General features: G+C 35.7%; 1 protein-coding gene across 4 annotated transcripts in view; it reads left to right on the top strand.

The window, feature by feature from the left end:
* Window positions 1-16,077, top strand: part of ATP2C1 (ATPase secretory pathway Ca2+ transporting 1) — a 173,601-nt gene that overhangs the window by 77,009 nt on the left and 80,515 nt on the right. For all 4 annotated transcript variants that reach the window (XM_043595410.1, XM_043595411.1, XM_043595412.1 and 1 more), the window contains 5 exons: window positions 1,571-1,681; window positions 4,058-4,174; window positions 5,460-5,549; window positions 8,462-8,497; window positions 11,402-11,463. In XM_043595410.1, coding sequence (XP_043451345.1) covers window positions 1,571-1,681; window positions 4,058-4,174; window positions 5,460-5,549; window positions 8,462-8,497; window positions 11,402-11,463 — 416 coding nt within the window. The remainder of the gene's footprint in view (window positions 1-1,570; window positions 1,682-4,057; window positions 4,175-5,459; window positions 5,550-8,461; window positions 8,498-11,401; window positions 11,464-16,077) is intronic.

Genomic DNA, 16,077 nt, shown 5'->3' with positions numbered 1-16,077 from the left:
TAATGTAAATATACTTGATCCTTCTTAATTTTGCTTTAACATCTCACAAGATAAATAACCGCATCACACTGTTGTAGTTCTCATTGCTTTAAGAAGATTCTGGTTATTTTTGTAGGGTTTTTTCCAGTGTTTAATTTAAGGATGGTTCAATGAAATCTTTCCCTTGTCCCACTTTGTTTTATAGGTTTGGATATTCAGGGGTTCTGAAACGTTTGGAACTTTTAAGAAATTTCCAGTTTTTTCTCTAAGGTTTAAGCTTTCTTAATTATGTAAAAATATGCTTTAAATAATTTCAAGGCTTTGTTTTGTATGAAAGTAAGGTAATCTGTCTCCCAATTTCCTCAGAATTTTTAGTCACTAATATCTTATGAAAAGTAGAAAAATACTTCTGCTTCTTGCTTTAAAGTACTTAAACATTCAGCAGTGCCTTTTAATAAATGAAATTAGAAAACATGTATTTGATTGTTCCAGAACTCAGTTACACTGAGTGAATATTTTTTTCCACAGCTATTTACTAATTTTTGGAGTAAGTGTAAAGATTCTATAATGACAGCACACAGGCCTCTGTTATTATCTTAAAATAATAGAAATTTAAAATTTTCTTTTTTGATCGGTGTCATTTGTTGTCTTAAGTGTTGTGCCAAAAAAATTTGGGGGGAATATTTTTATCCTAAAAATGTTGATTATCCAAGGTTGAAGACCTTCCATCTGAAAGCTTAAAGACTTGTGTCTTGGCAGTAAGATGATCACTTCACTTTCAGTATTCTAATCAGTGGAAGTATAGCAACTGAAAAGTTTTCTTCGCTAAAGTTTCACTTTTGTCTTACTTTCTCCTACTTATTCAAAACTTTTTGTCTATTAAGAATCTGTCAGCTTAGGACCCAAGACAAGTCTGGATTGGAGATTTATTTCTGGAAGTGTGTTAAATAAAAACTTTTCTCTAGATACTTGCTTATGAAGCTGCATGAAGTAGGTACCCTGGTTACCACCATCTCTGCTTGTTCACAGCCCCTTCACTAAACTGTGCATCCTCTGCTTGTCTGGTCTCTTTTCTTTGTTTTTCTGCTAGTTTGGGAATAGATTTTTAAATCTGACTTGCTGTCTTGGTGCTTATGTAGAGTAGATAGGTGTTTTTCTGGACAGTTAAGAAACGGGCACCCTAACAGGAATAGTTAAAATGGAGAAAGCTTAGCTGTTCTCAGTCTTTGCTGTTAAACATAATGAGTTTAGAGGATTATGACTACATGTAATTATTAGGATCTGTGAGACGGGACATCTGTTTTACTTTTTACTCATTACATTGGTATAAAAATAGCATCTTTTTTATTTAATGTGAAAATGATTTTGTATTCTAGCTGGCACTGGTGGCTTAATTTTTGAAATGTGCTCTCTGGAAAAATAGCACATGGTTAATATAAAATTATCTTCTTAGAACTAGATACTTATTATTCTGAAAATGTTTTGTAACTGGAAACTAAGTTTCTGTGAACGTTTAGATTTTCATTTATTCTAGACTGCATTTGAATTTTTTTTGTATATTCAAATATTTTGCCTTTGTTTTCTTTGCTAGGTTGCACGTTTTCAAAAAATTCCTAATGCTGAAAATGAGACAATGATTCCTGTATTGACATCAAAAAAAGCAAGTGAATTACCAGTCAGCGAAGTTGCAAGCATTCTCCAAGTAAGTACTTGGTGGGAGGAAGGGAGTAGATAGTAAAATCAGTTGCTTATTAGACTCTATGGATAACTGCTGCCCAATAGAATTTTCTGTGATGAAGTAAATTTTCTGTGATGAAGTAAAGCCCATAAAAAACATGGGCTTTTATGTTCTACACTGTTCGAACAGTAGTCAATAGTTAAACATGATTACTGAGTACTGGAAGTGTGGATATTTAGATAAGGGACTGAATTTAATTTTATTTAATTTTCATTCATTAAAATTTAAATGGCTGCATATAGCTAGTACCTGATTGGACAGTGCAACTTTATGTCATTAGCATTGCCAGGAACTATTAGTGCTGTGTAAGGATTAGTTGGATTATAAAATAATCAATTGTTAGCATAAGTAGAGTTAGGAGTTTATCATTTTTTTTTAATAGGTGTTTTCTGAAGTTAAGTAAAAGCCATGTACATGATAAGAACTGCAAGTAAACCTTAACTGCTTATTTAATTTAATCTTTTCCTAGTTTTAAAAAGCACAATCTAATGTAACAGGAATACAGTTTTTTAAAATTTTTCTTTTGTAATTCATGTATTTAAATGATGGCATTAAAAACATGGGATATCCATTTTTTTCCAAGGTGGTTGTATTTATACTGTTTTAAAATGTATTTTAAATATTTTTAAGTGTTGCAAGACTCCGTTATTAAACTCTATTATAAAGCTTTTGGCCAGAGAAACTGATTATTTTAGGGATGAAAGTAATTTTATTCCTTAACGATAGCTATAATAAATCATGAGAGACAGTGACTCTTCTAAGGTTCACAGACCCAGTTCCAACATGGTGGCTGGGGGGTTGAGGGCAGGTTCTCCCACACATAACACAAAACAATTCTTGGACACTGAATAATTCAGCTCTGTTCTGCCAATATCTACTACCCAGAAATAACATCAGATTCCATAGGTTGAGTTCAGCCCTAGAACACTCTCATTCCTGACTTCAGAAGTCAGTCACAGACCCCAGGCTGTTATCTATGATCCTGACCTACCCACTTTAAATTAGAGGTTCTTCCTTAGGTTCATTTAATTTGCTAGAGTGGTTCACAGAGCTCAGGGAAACACTTAGGTTTACCAGTTTATTAAAGGGATATGATAAAGGATAGAAATCAAGAGCAAGATGAAGACATATGTAGGTCTGGTATGGAGAAAGAGCCTGGAACTTCCATGCCCTCTACAGGTGTGTCACTCACCCCAGTCTCCATGTGTTCATCAGTGTGGAAGCTCCCCAAACCCAGCCCTTTGGGGCTTTTATGGAGGCTTCATTTCTTAGTCATGATTGGCTAAGTCATTCACCCTTGGCTGATTCAACCTCCATCTTATCTCTCTTCCCCAGAGGTGAGGGAGGATGGTGGTGGGGGTTCTAGGACTGAAAGTTCTAACTTTCTAGTCACATGGTTTGTCTTCTTAGCTACCAGCTGCTGCTCTTAGGTGGGGTTCAAAAGTGACCTTCATTAACCTAACAGAAGACACTTTTATTGCCATCATTGCAGGAAATTCCTAGGGTTTTAGGAGCTGAGAGTCAGCAACCCTGGAGGAAGACCAGATACAACTGAGAAATATGTTTTGGTCATCTGAATGACCAGATGCGTATATACTTCTTATAAATCACAATAGCACAGTGACTGAAGAATGTAGGTGGTGTTCATAGAACATAATTATTTTCAGTAATTTAGGAACCACAAATTATCTGTTTGAAATAATTATACAGTCCAGGAGCAAATAGTAATACCAACCTGCGGGTTTTGTTAGGCTCAGAGAACAAGAAAGGCAGTTATGGTCCTTTGAATGTTTTTTTTGAGAAACTAATTTTAGAAAATAGAATAAAGCAAAGAAAGTTCATTAAAATGTATATATATTTCACTTTCTCTAAGTTTTGCGGCTGGTTTTTGTTATTTCCCTTTTCCCAGAGAGAATCGTTAAGTTTGTTCACTAAACTTTGCCTTTTTGCTTATAGAATTTTTAAAAGTGCTAATATAATATTGTATGTTACTTGACTTCAATAAAATTTTTTTTTCATCAAGGTGTAATTTGCATGAAATACAATGTATCCATATTAAATGAACAGTTTGCATTTTGGCAAATGTAGTCACCACCAGAATTAAGATATAGAACACTGTCATCACTCCTAGGAGTTCCTTCAGGTCCCTCAGCAGTTAATCTTTCTAAGTAGATTTTGTTTTTGGCCCCAAGCAATCACCGATAATGCTTTCTGTTACAACAGATTAGTTTTGACTGTTGTAGAAATTCTTTTAAATGTGAACGTACAATATGTACATTTGTTTTTCTTTTTTGTCCTCTGCTAACATTTTCAGTAACTTGTATGTGTAAAATCTAATAGGCTGATCTTCAGAATGGTCTAAACAAATGTGAAGTAAGTCATAGGCGAGCCTTCCATGGCTGGAATGAGTTTGATATCAGTGAAGATGAGCCACTATGGAAGAAGTATATTTCTCAGGTGAGGTTTTTTTAAATTTGTGCCTCTGCTGTGTAATTTACACGTATTTTTGTCAGTGTAGTTGTTCACTTTTGTGATTTTTTTTTTTTTTTTTTTTTTGGAAAAAGGAAATAATTTTTACAAACGTCTTTAACCTACATTTTTTTGTTAGGGTTTGTTGTTAAGTTGGAATTTCTATAATTTTTAATGTGCAAACCTTTAAGAACCGAGGGACATATAACATGGAAGTGATACTATGAAGAGTAGTTGCCTTTACAGATGTCTACTTTATGCTTGTTTTATTATAAGGAATGCTAATATTTTTAAAAGTAATATGGCCATTTGGGAGTGCTTAAAAAAAGCTGAAGTCTGGGCCCTATGCCCAGAGATTCTGATTTAATTTGCCTGGTGTGAACCTGGGCATTTGGTAGAAGTTCTTCACATGATTCTGATGTGCAGCAGGGTTGGAACCACTGTGCCAGGGAATGGAGCCATATAGGTAGTGGGAGGTGATGGCATGTAATCTCAGAGCTGTGGTATCTAGGGGCTTGGGCTCTCCAGTGGGATGAATTCTTTGTAGCCTAGTTACTCTGCAACTTTGATTAGTGATTGGCACCACTTTATCAGGGGAAGAGCTCCTGGCAACAGAAGCTTTTTCTGTTGCCAGAAGCTCTTGACATTTTTAGGGTGGCTCTGGTGCTTGGTCATTTAAATGCTGCCTGGTTGGGTCCACGTGGTTCTGTTTCTTTAGATACTGTTGGCTCTTCTAGATAGATATCAGGAAAACCAGCACTGGGAAAATCTTAAGCTTCCGTGGAGTGGATTTTAATTGTCTGCTTTTAACTGACCAAGGGGTTATTCCTGTGGCATGTGGGTCAACCTCCGAATTGTGATCTATGCTAATTTACTAAGTATAGGAATGTTTGAGTCTCATAATTTAGGTGTTCCTACTCAGTGTTAACTTAAATCTTTATCTTCAAAATCATTTTTCACTTATTTTAGCCTTGGTAGAATTCAAACCAGCTATATTTATTTAAATAATATGCTAAAAATATGTGTGTACTTAAGGAATTGGTAAATTCTTAGTTTTAAGTATTGATATTTAATTTTCTTCTGAAAAGGAACTGTTATCAAGTGGTGACTTTTAAATAAGTAAATTGAAGAGACATATAAAATCTCATTCAGATGTAGACTCCGTAATTTTCTAATCATGCCTCAGCAGTTTATTTTTATAAGCTTTTGTTGTGATGGAATACGACTGCCGTTCATACAAAACTGTTGAATTGCTGTTTGTTTTCACTTTCAGTTTAAAAATCCCCTTATTATGCTGCTTCTGGCTTCTGCAGTCATCAGTGTTTTAATGCATCAGTTTGATGATGCTGTCAGTATCACTGTGGTAAGAAAATATATGTATATTTTTAAACTACTGGATAATCATTTAAATTAGGATTGGCTTTTATTTTGGAAAATGAATTGAGAAATGATTTAATGTTACTTCAGGATTTTTTGTTAATATCCAAATTCTGCTTTTCATTGCAACAAGCTTAGATAATATTCAAGGTCTGTGATGGGCATGCATGAGAATTATTTAACAACCTTCTGATTTTACAGATACGAAATATCTTATAGTAATTTCTGGTTAAAATTTCAATTTATTTTACTTTCTAATTGAGAATGTTTTGACTAACTGTGAACTAAAGCCTGATGATTATGAAATTAAAAATATTACTTAACATGAACACTATATTTACTATGTAAGATTTTATTCTTTCTGGCTAAGCTCTTTTAGCTTTCATTGAAAGTTTCCTCTTCTTTTTTTTTCTTGTCCTGTTTTATGGTAGTATAAAAATTTATAACAAGTACAAGCATTGATTAAAGCCAACCTGTTTGTGCTTAAGAACACAGTAGAAATTAATATAGAACTGCAATTCTTTTTTTTTTTTTTAATGTTTATTTATCTATTTTGAGAGAGAGCAGGAGAGGGGCAGAGAGAGAGAGAGAGAGAGAGAGAGAGAGAGAGAATCCCAAGCAGGCTTTGCAGTGTCAGCACAGAGCCCAGTGTAGGGCTCAATCCCATGAACCATGAGATCATGACCTGAGCTGAAATCAAGAGTTGGGCGCTTAACTGACTGAGCCACCCTGGTGCCTCTAGAGCTGCAGTTCTTAAACTCTTGTTTGTAGACTCCCAGGGGTCTCTCAGACCCTTTCAGGGAGCGTGCAAGGTCAAAACTATTTTCATAATACTAAAACATTTTTGCTATGGATATTTGCATCAATGGTGCAAAGCAGTGGCAGGTAAAACTATTAAGAGTGTTGGCTCAAGTTAAAATAATGGCACCAAACTATACTCGTAGTCATCGTTTTCTTTCATTGTTTCTCTTAGGAGTGTTTTTGATAAAGCAGTAAAAATTAATTTCATTAAATCTTGACAGTTGAGTACACACCTTTTGAATATTCTATGTGATTGATATGCATAAAGGACTTATGTATGTTGAAGTACAACGGTTGTGTCAGAAGGGCAGTTGTGGTGAGCTGACCTAGACTTTTATTAGAAAGAATGAATGATAGACAAACTATAGTTATTTTTTAAGTTTTTATTTTTATTTATTTTGAGAGCGAGACAGGCAGTGGGGGAGGAGGAAAGAGAGAATCCCTCTCTGCACTGTTAGTGCAGAGCCCCATGCGGGACTCGAACCCATAAAACCACAAGATCATGACCTTAGCCTAAACCAAGTTGGACGCTTAACCGACTGAGTCACCCAGGCACCCTATCAAGCTGTGGTTATTAAAACTTAGATAACTGGCATACTTTTTTTAAGGAGAGTGAGTGAAATGAACCTGTCACTTCAAGAAAATAACTGACAGCATTTATTGCCAGTGATAAAATTCAAGCATTCAAGTGATAGAATTCTGCAGAATTTTTATGAGTTACTATGTGCTAGATAGCTTCCTGATATTTAAGATTATTCTAATGAGATCAGTAGTGATTTCAATGAATATGATTTTTTTCTATTATGAAATGTGTCGTCACTTAAAGATTTGAATAACCAAGTGAATCAATATTTTCTAAATGACCAATGCAAGACGTTACAATATTTTCAGTGATAAAAGATCCTTTCAAAATGCAAAATAGATCAATAGATTTTACTATCATAGATTATGAAAAGTTCACTGAAGTAGTTTAGATTCCACATTGCAAATTACTTCTAAGTAACTAACACTTGTTTAATTATGGTATAGTAGCTAAGAGGAATATCCATAGTCATCTGAAAAAGCTTTTAAAATACTCCTTCCTTTTCCAGCAATATCTGTATGAGCCTAGGTTTTCTTCATATATTTCATCCTAATCAACATACGATAATAGATTGAATGCAGAAGCAAATATGAGAGTCTACCTTTTTAAAAAATTATTTTTTTAAGATTAAAAAAGTTTTTTTATTCAACGTTTTATCTATTTTTGAGAGACAGAGAAAGACAGAGTATGAGCGGGGGATGAGTAGAGCTAGAGGAAGACACAGAATCCAAAGCAGGCTCCAGGCTCTGAGCCATGAGCACAGAGCCCAGAGCGGGACTCAAACCCACGAACCATGAGATCATGACCTGAGCCGAAGTTGGACGCTTAACCGACTGAGCCACCCAGGCACCCTTAAAAAAATTATTATTGTTTATTTATCTTTGAGAGAGAGAGAGACATAGAGTGAGAGTGGGGGAGGGGCAGAGAGAGGAGACAGAATCCAGGCTCTACATGGGGCTCGAACTTACCAACTGTGAGATCGTGACCTGAGCCGAAGTCAGATGCTTAACCAACTGAGCCACCCACGTGCCCCTAGTTTTGTATTAAGGCAGACATTAAAGATAGAAAAATTGAAAACACTTCACTTTTCTCACAAATTTGTTTTATTTGGAAAAGCGTATTTTTTCATTAAAAATGCTATATGTGTTAACATGTGATAGGTTTATTACTTTTTAGATATAAGGAGAAGTTAAAACTGAGCAGTTGAGAAAGTATTGATTATGGTAAATGTCCATAGATTATAACCCACATAAACAAAAGCTGGCCTTCAGTTTGTAAGAGCGTATCTGGATCTTGAGATCAAATTTGAGAAGCTTTCCTAGGGAACCCAAGCCACTGTCAGCTATCAGTCTTTTCCCCCAAGGCAAAGTTGTGATTTTTTCCCCAGTTGATCTCCATGCTTAGAGTCTGGTATCTGGGGACTGCGGACAGAGTTAGAAAGATAAAACACCATAAACAATTATTTCTGAAGTTAAAATGTGTCATTTAAAAGGTGGTTTCTTTGTTTTGTTTAGGCAATACTTATCGTCGTTACAGTTGCCTTTGTTCAGGTGAGTAGGCAGCCTACTTTGTCAACATGAAAATGGTATTTTAGTTAATTGCTTAAAAAAAACTAAGGTGGCTTATGGTAAAATCTGTGGTTATTGGGAGATGATAATATTGGGCAGAACAATTTGTTGTTTTTGAAATTATTTCAGAAACCGTCAACTCCCCAAGGAGATTTGTGGGACTAACTTAACTGCTTTGATTTAGATAGTAGCATGAAAAAAGTGTAGCTTTTTATTTGACAAAGTTAAAGGTAATTGAAGCAGATGGAAACAAAGAGCACAGTAATAGAAATAAAATCTAGCAACAGGTTTAAAAACTCTTTACAATTAGAAAATTGGGCCAGGGGTTAAATTCCTCATTTCCTCCACAGAAAGAACATCCTGATCTGGATCAAACTTCCTATTCAGCATAGACATTGAAATAGTAAATAAAACATGATGAAGAACCCCTTTTAAAAATGAATGTGAATAATGAGATGATGTCAGGATTTTTATTGTAAGTGTAGGCATAGATAAAAATGTAGGCTTTTATGTTTAATATCTGATAACTTCATATTTTAGAACAGTGTTGGCAAGACTCATTAAAGGTCTTAAAGCATAGTTAAAGGATTAGAATAGAAGGATTATTCTAGTTTAGGGAAAATGTAGTATATGATATTCAAGTTCATGTTGTTTTGAATCTTCAGACTATTTTAAGTGATTGTGGTTATTTTCCTATGTACGGTTAGTTCCTTGGGTATTTGCTATCGTTATCCAGGCTTCCTATGGCAATCTCTAATTTAGTAAGTTCTTAGTTTTACAGTAATCCTCTTTAGAAAAGTTAGTTGGAATCAGATTATCTGTAGCAAATTTGTAGCTCCATCAGTGGACCTTCAGGGATTCTGTTTCCAGGGAATCATCTTGCTTAGAACAGATAAAAGTTGCCTTGGGGAGGTGGAGCTAGTCTAGCAGAGGTCATTCCAGGCTGGTCGTCCTTCAAGGCATCTCTTCATTCAGCCATATGGGTGGTACTACCCACTTGACCAGTAACCGGAACCTTTTGCATCTTTAATAACGCTTAAGAAATATGGAGTGACTTTCTGCAGAAGGATTCCTACGGTATTATCACTATGTATAGGAAGACTGTAGTAAGTTGTTCTGTTGGCACGTAGAAAATGCCTACCTCAAAAAACCCCACAACATTGCGATTTTAACATAGTGTGGAATTTTCCACAAAGATAGTGTGTTATATACACTGTGAATGCAGTGGCAGAAACTGCTAATATCTTGGTGGTAGGTTCATTTGATGGAAAACTCAAGAAAAAATCCAAAACATTTATGAAAAGCCCAGTTTCATTATACAGATATGAGCCTTTTACCCAAATGTACCTTGAAACCAACAAAATATTGTATAAACAGAAGTTAAAACCCCTCTCTAAAAATATCCTATTTGTTGCCAGTTGAACTTACTATAATGCTTTGTCAGAAAACTGCCAAACTCTATCTGAAATTGTTAATGCTATATCTTATTTAGTTTTGTGTTTTATGTTTTCTAGGAGAGTACTTTTATGTTTGTATATTTACTCCTTTTTCCCTTTTTCAAATCTCCATTTCTCACCCCATTGTATACCTTCATAGCCATGAAAATAGCTGATTGTTTTATATAGTCACACATTGATGCCACCTTACAATAAATTGAAAATATAACTTTTAAGTGTTCATTAGAGATGGCTGTCAGGTTTTTGGTGATGTGTTAAATGGTCATTTTGATATAGAAGTATCTGTAGTTGTAGGGAGTAAGGCCTAAGAAGTCTGAAAGGGGAGGTAAAGATTGGGCAGCTTCTATGTCCTTTATTACTAGGATCTAGAATTGGTGTTTTCTACCCTTCTGTGGAACTTTTGGGTAAAACTTTCAAATTCCTTAATATCCTTGTTACGGTTGGGGGGGTATCTTACAATTTATAAATCCATATTTATGGATTTACGTTACTCACACTTGTTCCTCTTGTCTAAGTGAATACTGATTTAATCCTCAGTTATTCTTACACAGCTTTGTATTTTCTACTTGAAAAAGTTTGTGATGGGTGTGAAGTTTTGATTAGTATTAACACTGCAGTCATTTCAGAGCACTCCCTTCTCCCTTCTTAAACTTAGATCAGAAGATTGGTGTGCTCAGTGCAGACAGGAGACAAAAATAGCAGTGATGTTGGGTAAAGCAAGACTGCCCCTGGAAATGTGGACTAAATAGTATGGTGAGGGGAGGGGTGTCTCTGACCCTCAGCTTTGACTATATGGACAGAGGAAGGCTGGAGCATCACAGAGTAAGGGCTTCTGAGAATGTTCCCTTTTGGATAATTCAGGGTGATGGGAAAGGTGTCTGTCAAAGTAATGCCAGCCGCAACTAACTCTTACGGAACAGATGTTCTTTCTAAGCAAACTTACTCCATAAACCTCTGCAGTTAGCATGTGTTTAAATCCTCAAAGCAGATGTTGCTTGCAGTTAATTGTCTTTGACTTCTTAGTCATTAAACACTAAAAGTAAAATTATCTTAATCCTGAGGTTCAATGATCTTAACTTTTAATGACTGAAAATTATATACTCTTTGGACACACTAATGAGTATTATTCATTTTCTTATAAATAAACTGACCTAGGTTTCATATTGAATATTAACATATAAAATTGGGAATATTTAATTATCAAAATTGGTCACTATAATTTAACATTTAGTAAGGGACAAGCTTTTATGTGTTAGGAATATAAAAGCAAGTAAAGGAAAAGGTAAGAACTGGGGGAAGTTTTTAAAAAATGAGATTAATATTTACTTAAGTCTAACATGAAACATGTACGTAGGAACATATGTGTTTGTATTTCTTTATAAATGTTTTCTCTTAATATTATGTTCTGTGTTTTTTTTTTTCTAAATAGGAATATCGTTCAGAAAAATCTCTTGAAGAACTGAGTAAACTTATGCCACCAGAATGCCATTGGTATGATTCTTGTTTCTGATATGTTCTACCTTTTTTTTTTAATTAAAAAATTAAAAAGAAATGTTTATTTTTGAGAGAGAGAAAGAGTGTACACAAGCCGGGGAGGGGCACAGAGAGAGAGAGAGAGAGAGAGAGAGAGAGACAGGGAGGGAGTCACAGAATCCGAAGCAGGTTCCAGGCTTTGAGCTGTCAGTGCAGAGCTGGACACATCGTTCACACCCACGAATGGTGAGATCACGACCTGAGCCGAAGTTGGATGCTTTACCGACTGAAACACCCAGGTGTCCCTCTTTTTTTTCACTTGAAGTATAATTAACATACGGTGTTATATTAGTTTCAAGTCTGTAATGATTCAGCAGGTTTATACATTACTCAGTACTCATCATGTAAGGTACTCTTAATCCCCTTTATCTGTTTCACCCTTAACCTCACCCATCTTCCCTCTGGTGGTCACCAACTTGTTCTCAGTATTTAAGAGTCTGTTTTGTTTTGTTTTTGTCTCTTTTTTCTTTGTTCATCAGTTTTGCTTCTTGAATTCCACATATGAGTGAAATCATATGGTATTTGTCTTTCTCAGACTTATTTCACTTAGCATTACATCCTCTAGATCCATCCATGTGGCAAATGGTGAAATCTCACTCTTTTTTATGGCTGAGTAATATTCCAGCGTGTGTGTGTGCGTACATATGTGTATGTACATGCCACATCTTTATCCATTCATCTGTGGATGGACACTTGGGTTGCTTCCGTATCTTGGCTGTTGCAGATAGTGCTGCAATAAACAGGCATGCATATATCTTTTTTAATTAGTGTTTTCATTTTCTTTGGGTAAATACCTAGTAGTAGAATTATTGGATCATATGGTAATTCTATTTTTTAATTTTTTGAGGAACCTCCATACTGGTTTCCACAGTGGCAGCACCAGTTTGCATTCCTACCAACAGTGCGTGAGGGTTCCTTCTTCTCTGCATGCTCACCAGCGCTTATTGTTTCTTGTCTTTTTTTTTTTTTTTCAACGTTTTATTTATTTTTGAGACAGAGAGAGACAGAGCATGAACGAGGGAGGGGCAGAGAGAGAGGGAGACACAGAATCGGAAACAGGCTCCAGGCTCTGAGCCATCAGCCCAGAGCCTGACGCGGGGCTCGAACTCACGGACCGCGAGATCATGACCTGGCTGAAGTCGGACGCTTAACCGACTGCGCCACCCAGGCACCCCTCTTGTCTTTTTGATTGTAGCCATTCTCATGGATGTAAAGTGATGCCTTACTGTGTGTTTCTTTTTTAAGTTTACTTATTTTGAGAGATCGCGAGAGCGGGTATATGTGCAAATGGGGAGTAGCAGAGAGAGATGGAGAGAGAGAGAAAATCCCAGGCAGCCTCCATACTGCCAGTGCGGAGCCCAGTGTGGGACTTGAACTCATGAAACATAAGATCATGACCTGAGCCGAAATCAAGAGTTGGATGCTTAATCAACTGAGCCACCGAGGGACCCTGCTTATTATGGTTTTGATTTGCATTTCCCTGATGATTAGTGATGTTGAGCATCTTCTCATGTGTCTGTTGTCATCTGTTTGCCTTCTTTGGAAAACTGTCTATTTATTCTTCTGCCCATTTTTAATTGGATTATTTGTGGGGTTTTTTTGGTTGAGGTGTATAAGTTCTTTATATATTTTGGATATTAATCCTTTATTCGATATATTATTTGCAAATATCTTCTCCATTCAGTAGGTTGCTGTTTTGTTTTTTTGATGGTTTTCTTTGCTGTGCATAAGCTTTTTATTTTGGTGTAGTTCCAATAGTTAATTTTGCTTTTGTTTCCCTTGCCTGAGGAAACATTTAGAAAATTGTTTCTATGGCAGAGGTCAAAGAAATTGCTGCCTGTGTTTTATTCTAGGAGTTTTATAGTTTTAGGTCTTAGATTTAGGTCTTTAATCCATTTTGAGTTTATTTTTATTTATGGTGTAAGAAAGTGGTCTAGTTTCATTCTTTTACATGTAGCTCTCCAGTTTTACCAGTACCCGTTTGTTGAAGAGACTGTCTTTCCCCCATTTTATCTTCTTGCCTCTTTTGTTGTAGATTAATTGACCATATAAGTGTGGGTTTATCTCTGGGCTTTCTTATCCTGTGCCATTGGTCTGTGTCTGTCTTCTCATTTGTATCAGCTTCAGTTTCTTTCATCAGTGTGTTATAATTTTTAGAGTGTAGATCTTTCACTTCTATGGTTAAGTTTATTATTGCTAGGTATTTTATTCTTGTTGATGCAGTTGTAAATGGGATTGTTTTCTGTTTCTGCTATTTCCTTATTAGTGTATAGAAATGCAACAGATTACTGTATATTAATTTTGTATCTTGTGCCTTGACTGAATTCATTATCAGTTCCAGTATTTTTTTTTTTTTAATGTTAATTGTTTTGAGAAAGAGAGAGCATGCAAGCAGGGGAGGGGCAGAGAGAGAAAATCCCAAGCAGGCTCTGTTCTGTGAGCTTGGAGCCTGACGTGGGGCTTGATCCCACAAACTATGAGATGATGACATAAGATAAAGTCAAGATTTGGATGCTTAACTGACTGAACCATCCAGGTGTTCCCAGTTCCAGTAGTTTATAGGTGGACTCTGTATGGTTTCCTGTATATAATAACTTGTCATCTGCGAATAGTGACAGTTTTATTTCCTCCATACCAATTTGGATGCCTTTTATTTCTTTTTCTTGTCTGATTGCTGTGGTGAGAACTTTCAGTACTGTGTTGAATAAAAGTGGTGAGAGTGGACATCCTTGATTTGTTCCTGATCTTAGAGGAAAAGGTCTCAGTTTTTCACCATTGAGTATGGTGTTAGCTGTGGGTTTTTCATATATGGCCTTTGTTAATGTTAATGTGTCTTCACTCTAAACCTCCTTTTTGAGGTTTTTGTCACGAGTAGGTTGTTAAATACTTACTTTGCATCTGTTGAGATCATTATATGGTTCTTACCCTTTCTCTTGTTAATGTGATGCATCATGTTGATTGATTTGAAAACATTGAACTACTCTTGCATCCCTGGAATAAATCCCACTTGATTGTGGGTATTTTTAATGTGTTGTTGGATTTGGTTTGCTTATATTTTGTTGAGGATCTTACATCTGTGTTCATCAGAGATATTGGCCTGTAGTTTTTGTTTTTTGTAGTGTCTTTATCTGGTTTTAGTGTCAGGATGATGCTGACCTTATAGGATGAACCTGAAAGCTTTTCTTTCTCTTCTATGTTTTTGGAATTGTTTGAGAAGAATAGGTATTAACTCTTTCTTTCTTTCTTTCTTTCTTTCTTTCTTTCTTTCTTTCTTTCTTTCTATCTATGTTTTGTTTATTCTTGAGAGAGAGAAACAGAGCGTGAGCAAGGGAGGGGCAGAGCAAGAGAGGAACACAGAGTCTGAAGCCCACTCTAGGCTCTGAGCTGTCAGCACAGAGCCCGATGTGGGGCTCAAACTCACGAACTGTGAGATCATGACCTGAGCCGAAGTTGGACGCTTAACCAACAGAGCCACCCAGGCAGGCCCCTTCAACTCTTCTTTAAATGCTTGGTAGAATTCCCCTGTGAAGCTCTCCGGTCCTGGACTTTTATTTGTTGGGAATGTTTTGATTACTGATTCAATTTCATTGTTAGTAATCAGTCTGTTTAAATTTTCTTTGTTTCTGATTCAGTCTTGGAAGGTTATATGTTTCTAGGAGTTTATCCATTTCTTCAGCGTTGTCCAGTTTGTTGGCATATATTGTGTCATAATATTCTCTTATAGTCCTTTGTAATTCTGTGGTGTCAGTTGTTATTTTTCCTACTTCATTTCTCATTTTATTTACTTGAGTCCTCCTGAGGAATCTGGCTAAAGGTTTTATCAATTTTGTTGATCTTCTCAAAGAACTGGCTCCTGGTTTTATTGATCTGTTCTATTGTTTTTTTGGTCTCCATTTAATTTATTTGCGCTCTAATGTTTATTATTTTGTTTCTTCTGCTGGCTCTAGGCTTTGTACTTCTTTTTCCAGCTTCTTTAGGTTTATTTGAGATTTTTCTTGTTTATTGAGATAGACCTATATTTCTATAAACTTCCCTCATAGAACAGTTTTTGCTGTGTCTCAAAGATTTTGGACCATTGATTTTTTTTAGAAAACCAGTAAGGAAACAGTGGCTTTGAATGACACATTAGACCAGATGGACCTAATAGATATATTCAGAACATTCCATCCAAAAATAGTGGATTGCAGATTCTGTTCAAGTACACAGATAACATTCTTCAGAATAGATCACATATTAGGCCACAAAACAAGCCTCAATAAACTAAAAAAGATTGAAATCATATTATGCATCTTTTCTGACCACAGTGGTCTGAAACTAGAAATCATAAGAAAAAATCTGGCAAGAACACAAATACATGGAAGCTGCATGACATGCTACTAAAGAATGGGCCAGCCAAAAAATCCAAGAGGAAATAAAAAAATACATGGAGACAAATGAAAATGGATTTTCACTCTTAGGAGTTGATTGTGAGTAGTATAGTATACCTTTTGGCACCAGATGTGTCTGACAATAAGGTAGAAATGGTTAATCTAACATGAAAACTTCATGTTCTGTTCAGTGCAGCAAGTTGTA

This window comes from Prionailurus bengalensis, chromosome C2 (genome assembly GCF_016509475.1).
Source record: "Prionailurus bengalensis isolate Pbe53 chromosome C2, Fcat_Pben_1.1_paternal_pri, whole genome shotgun sequence".
Taxonomy (NCBI): Eukaryota; Metazoa; Chordata; class Mammalia; order Carnivora; family Felidae; genus Prionailurus; species Prionailurus bengalensis.
The sequence above is the reverse complement of the archived record's forward strand: the minus strand, read 5'-3'. Positions and strand labels throughout refer to the sequence as shown.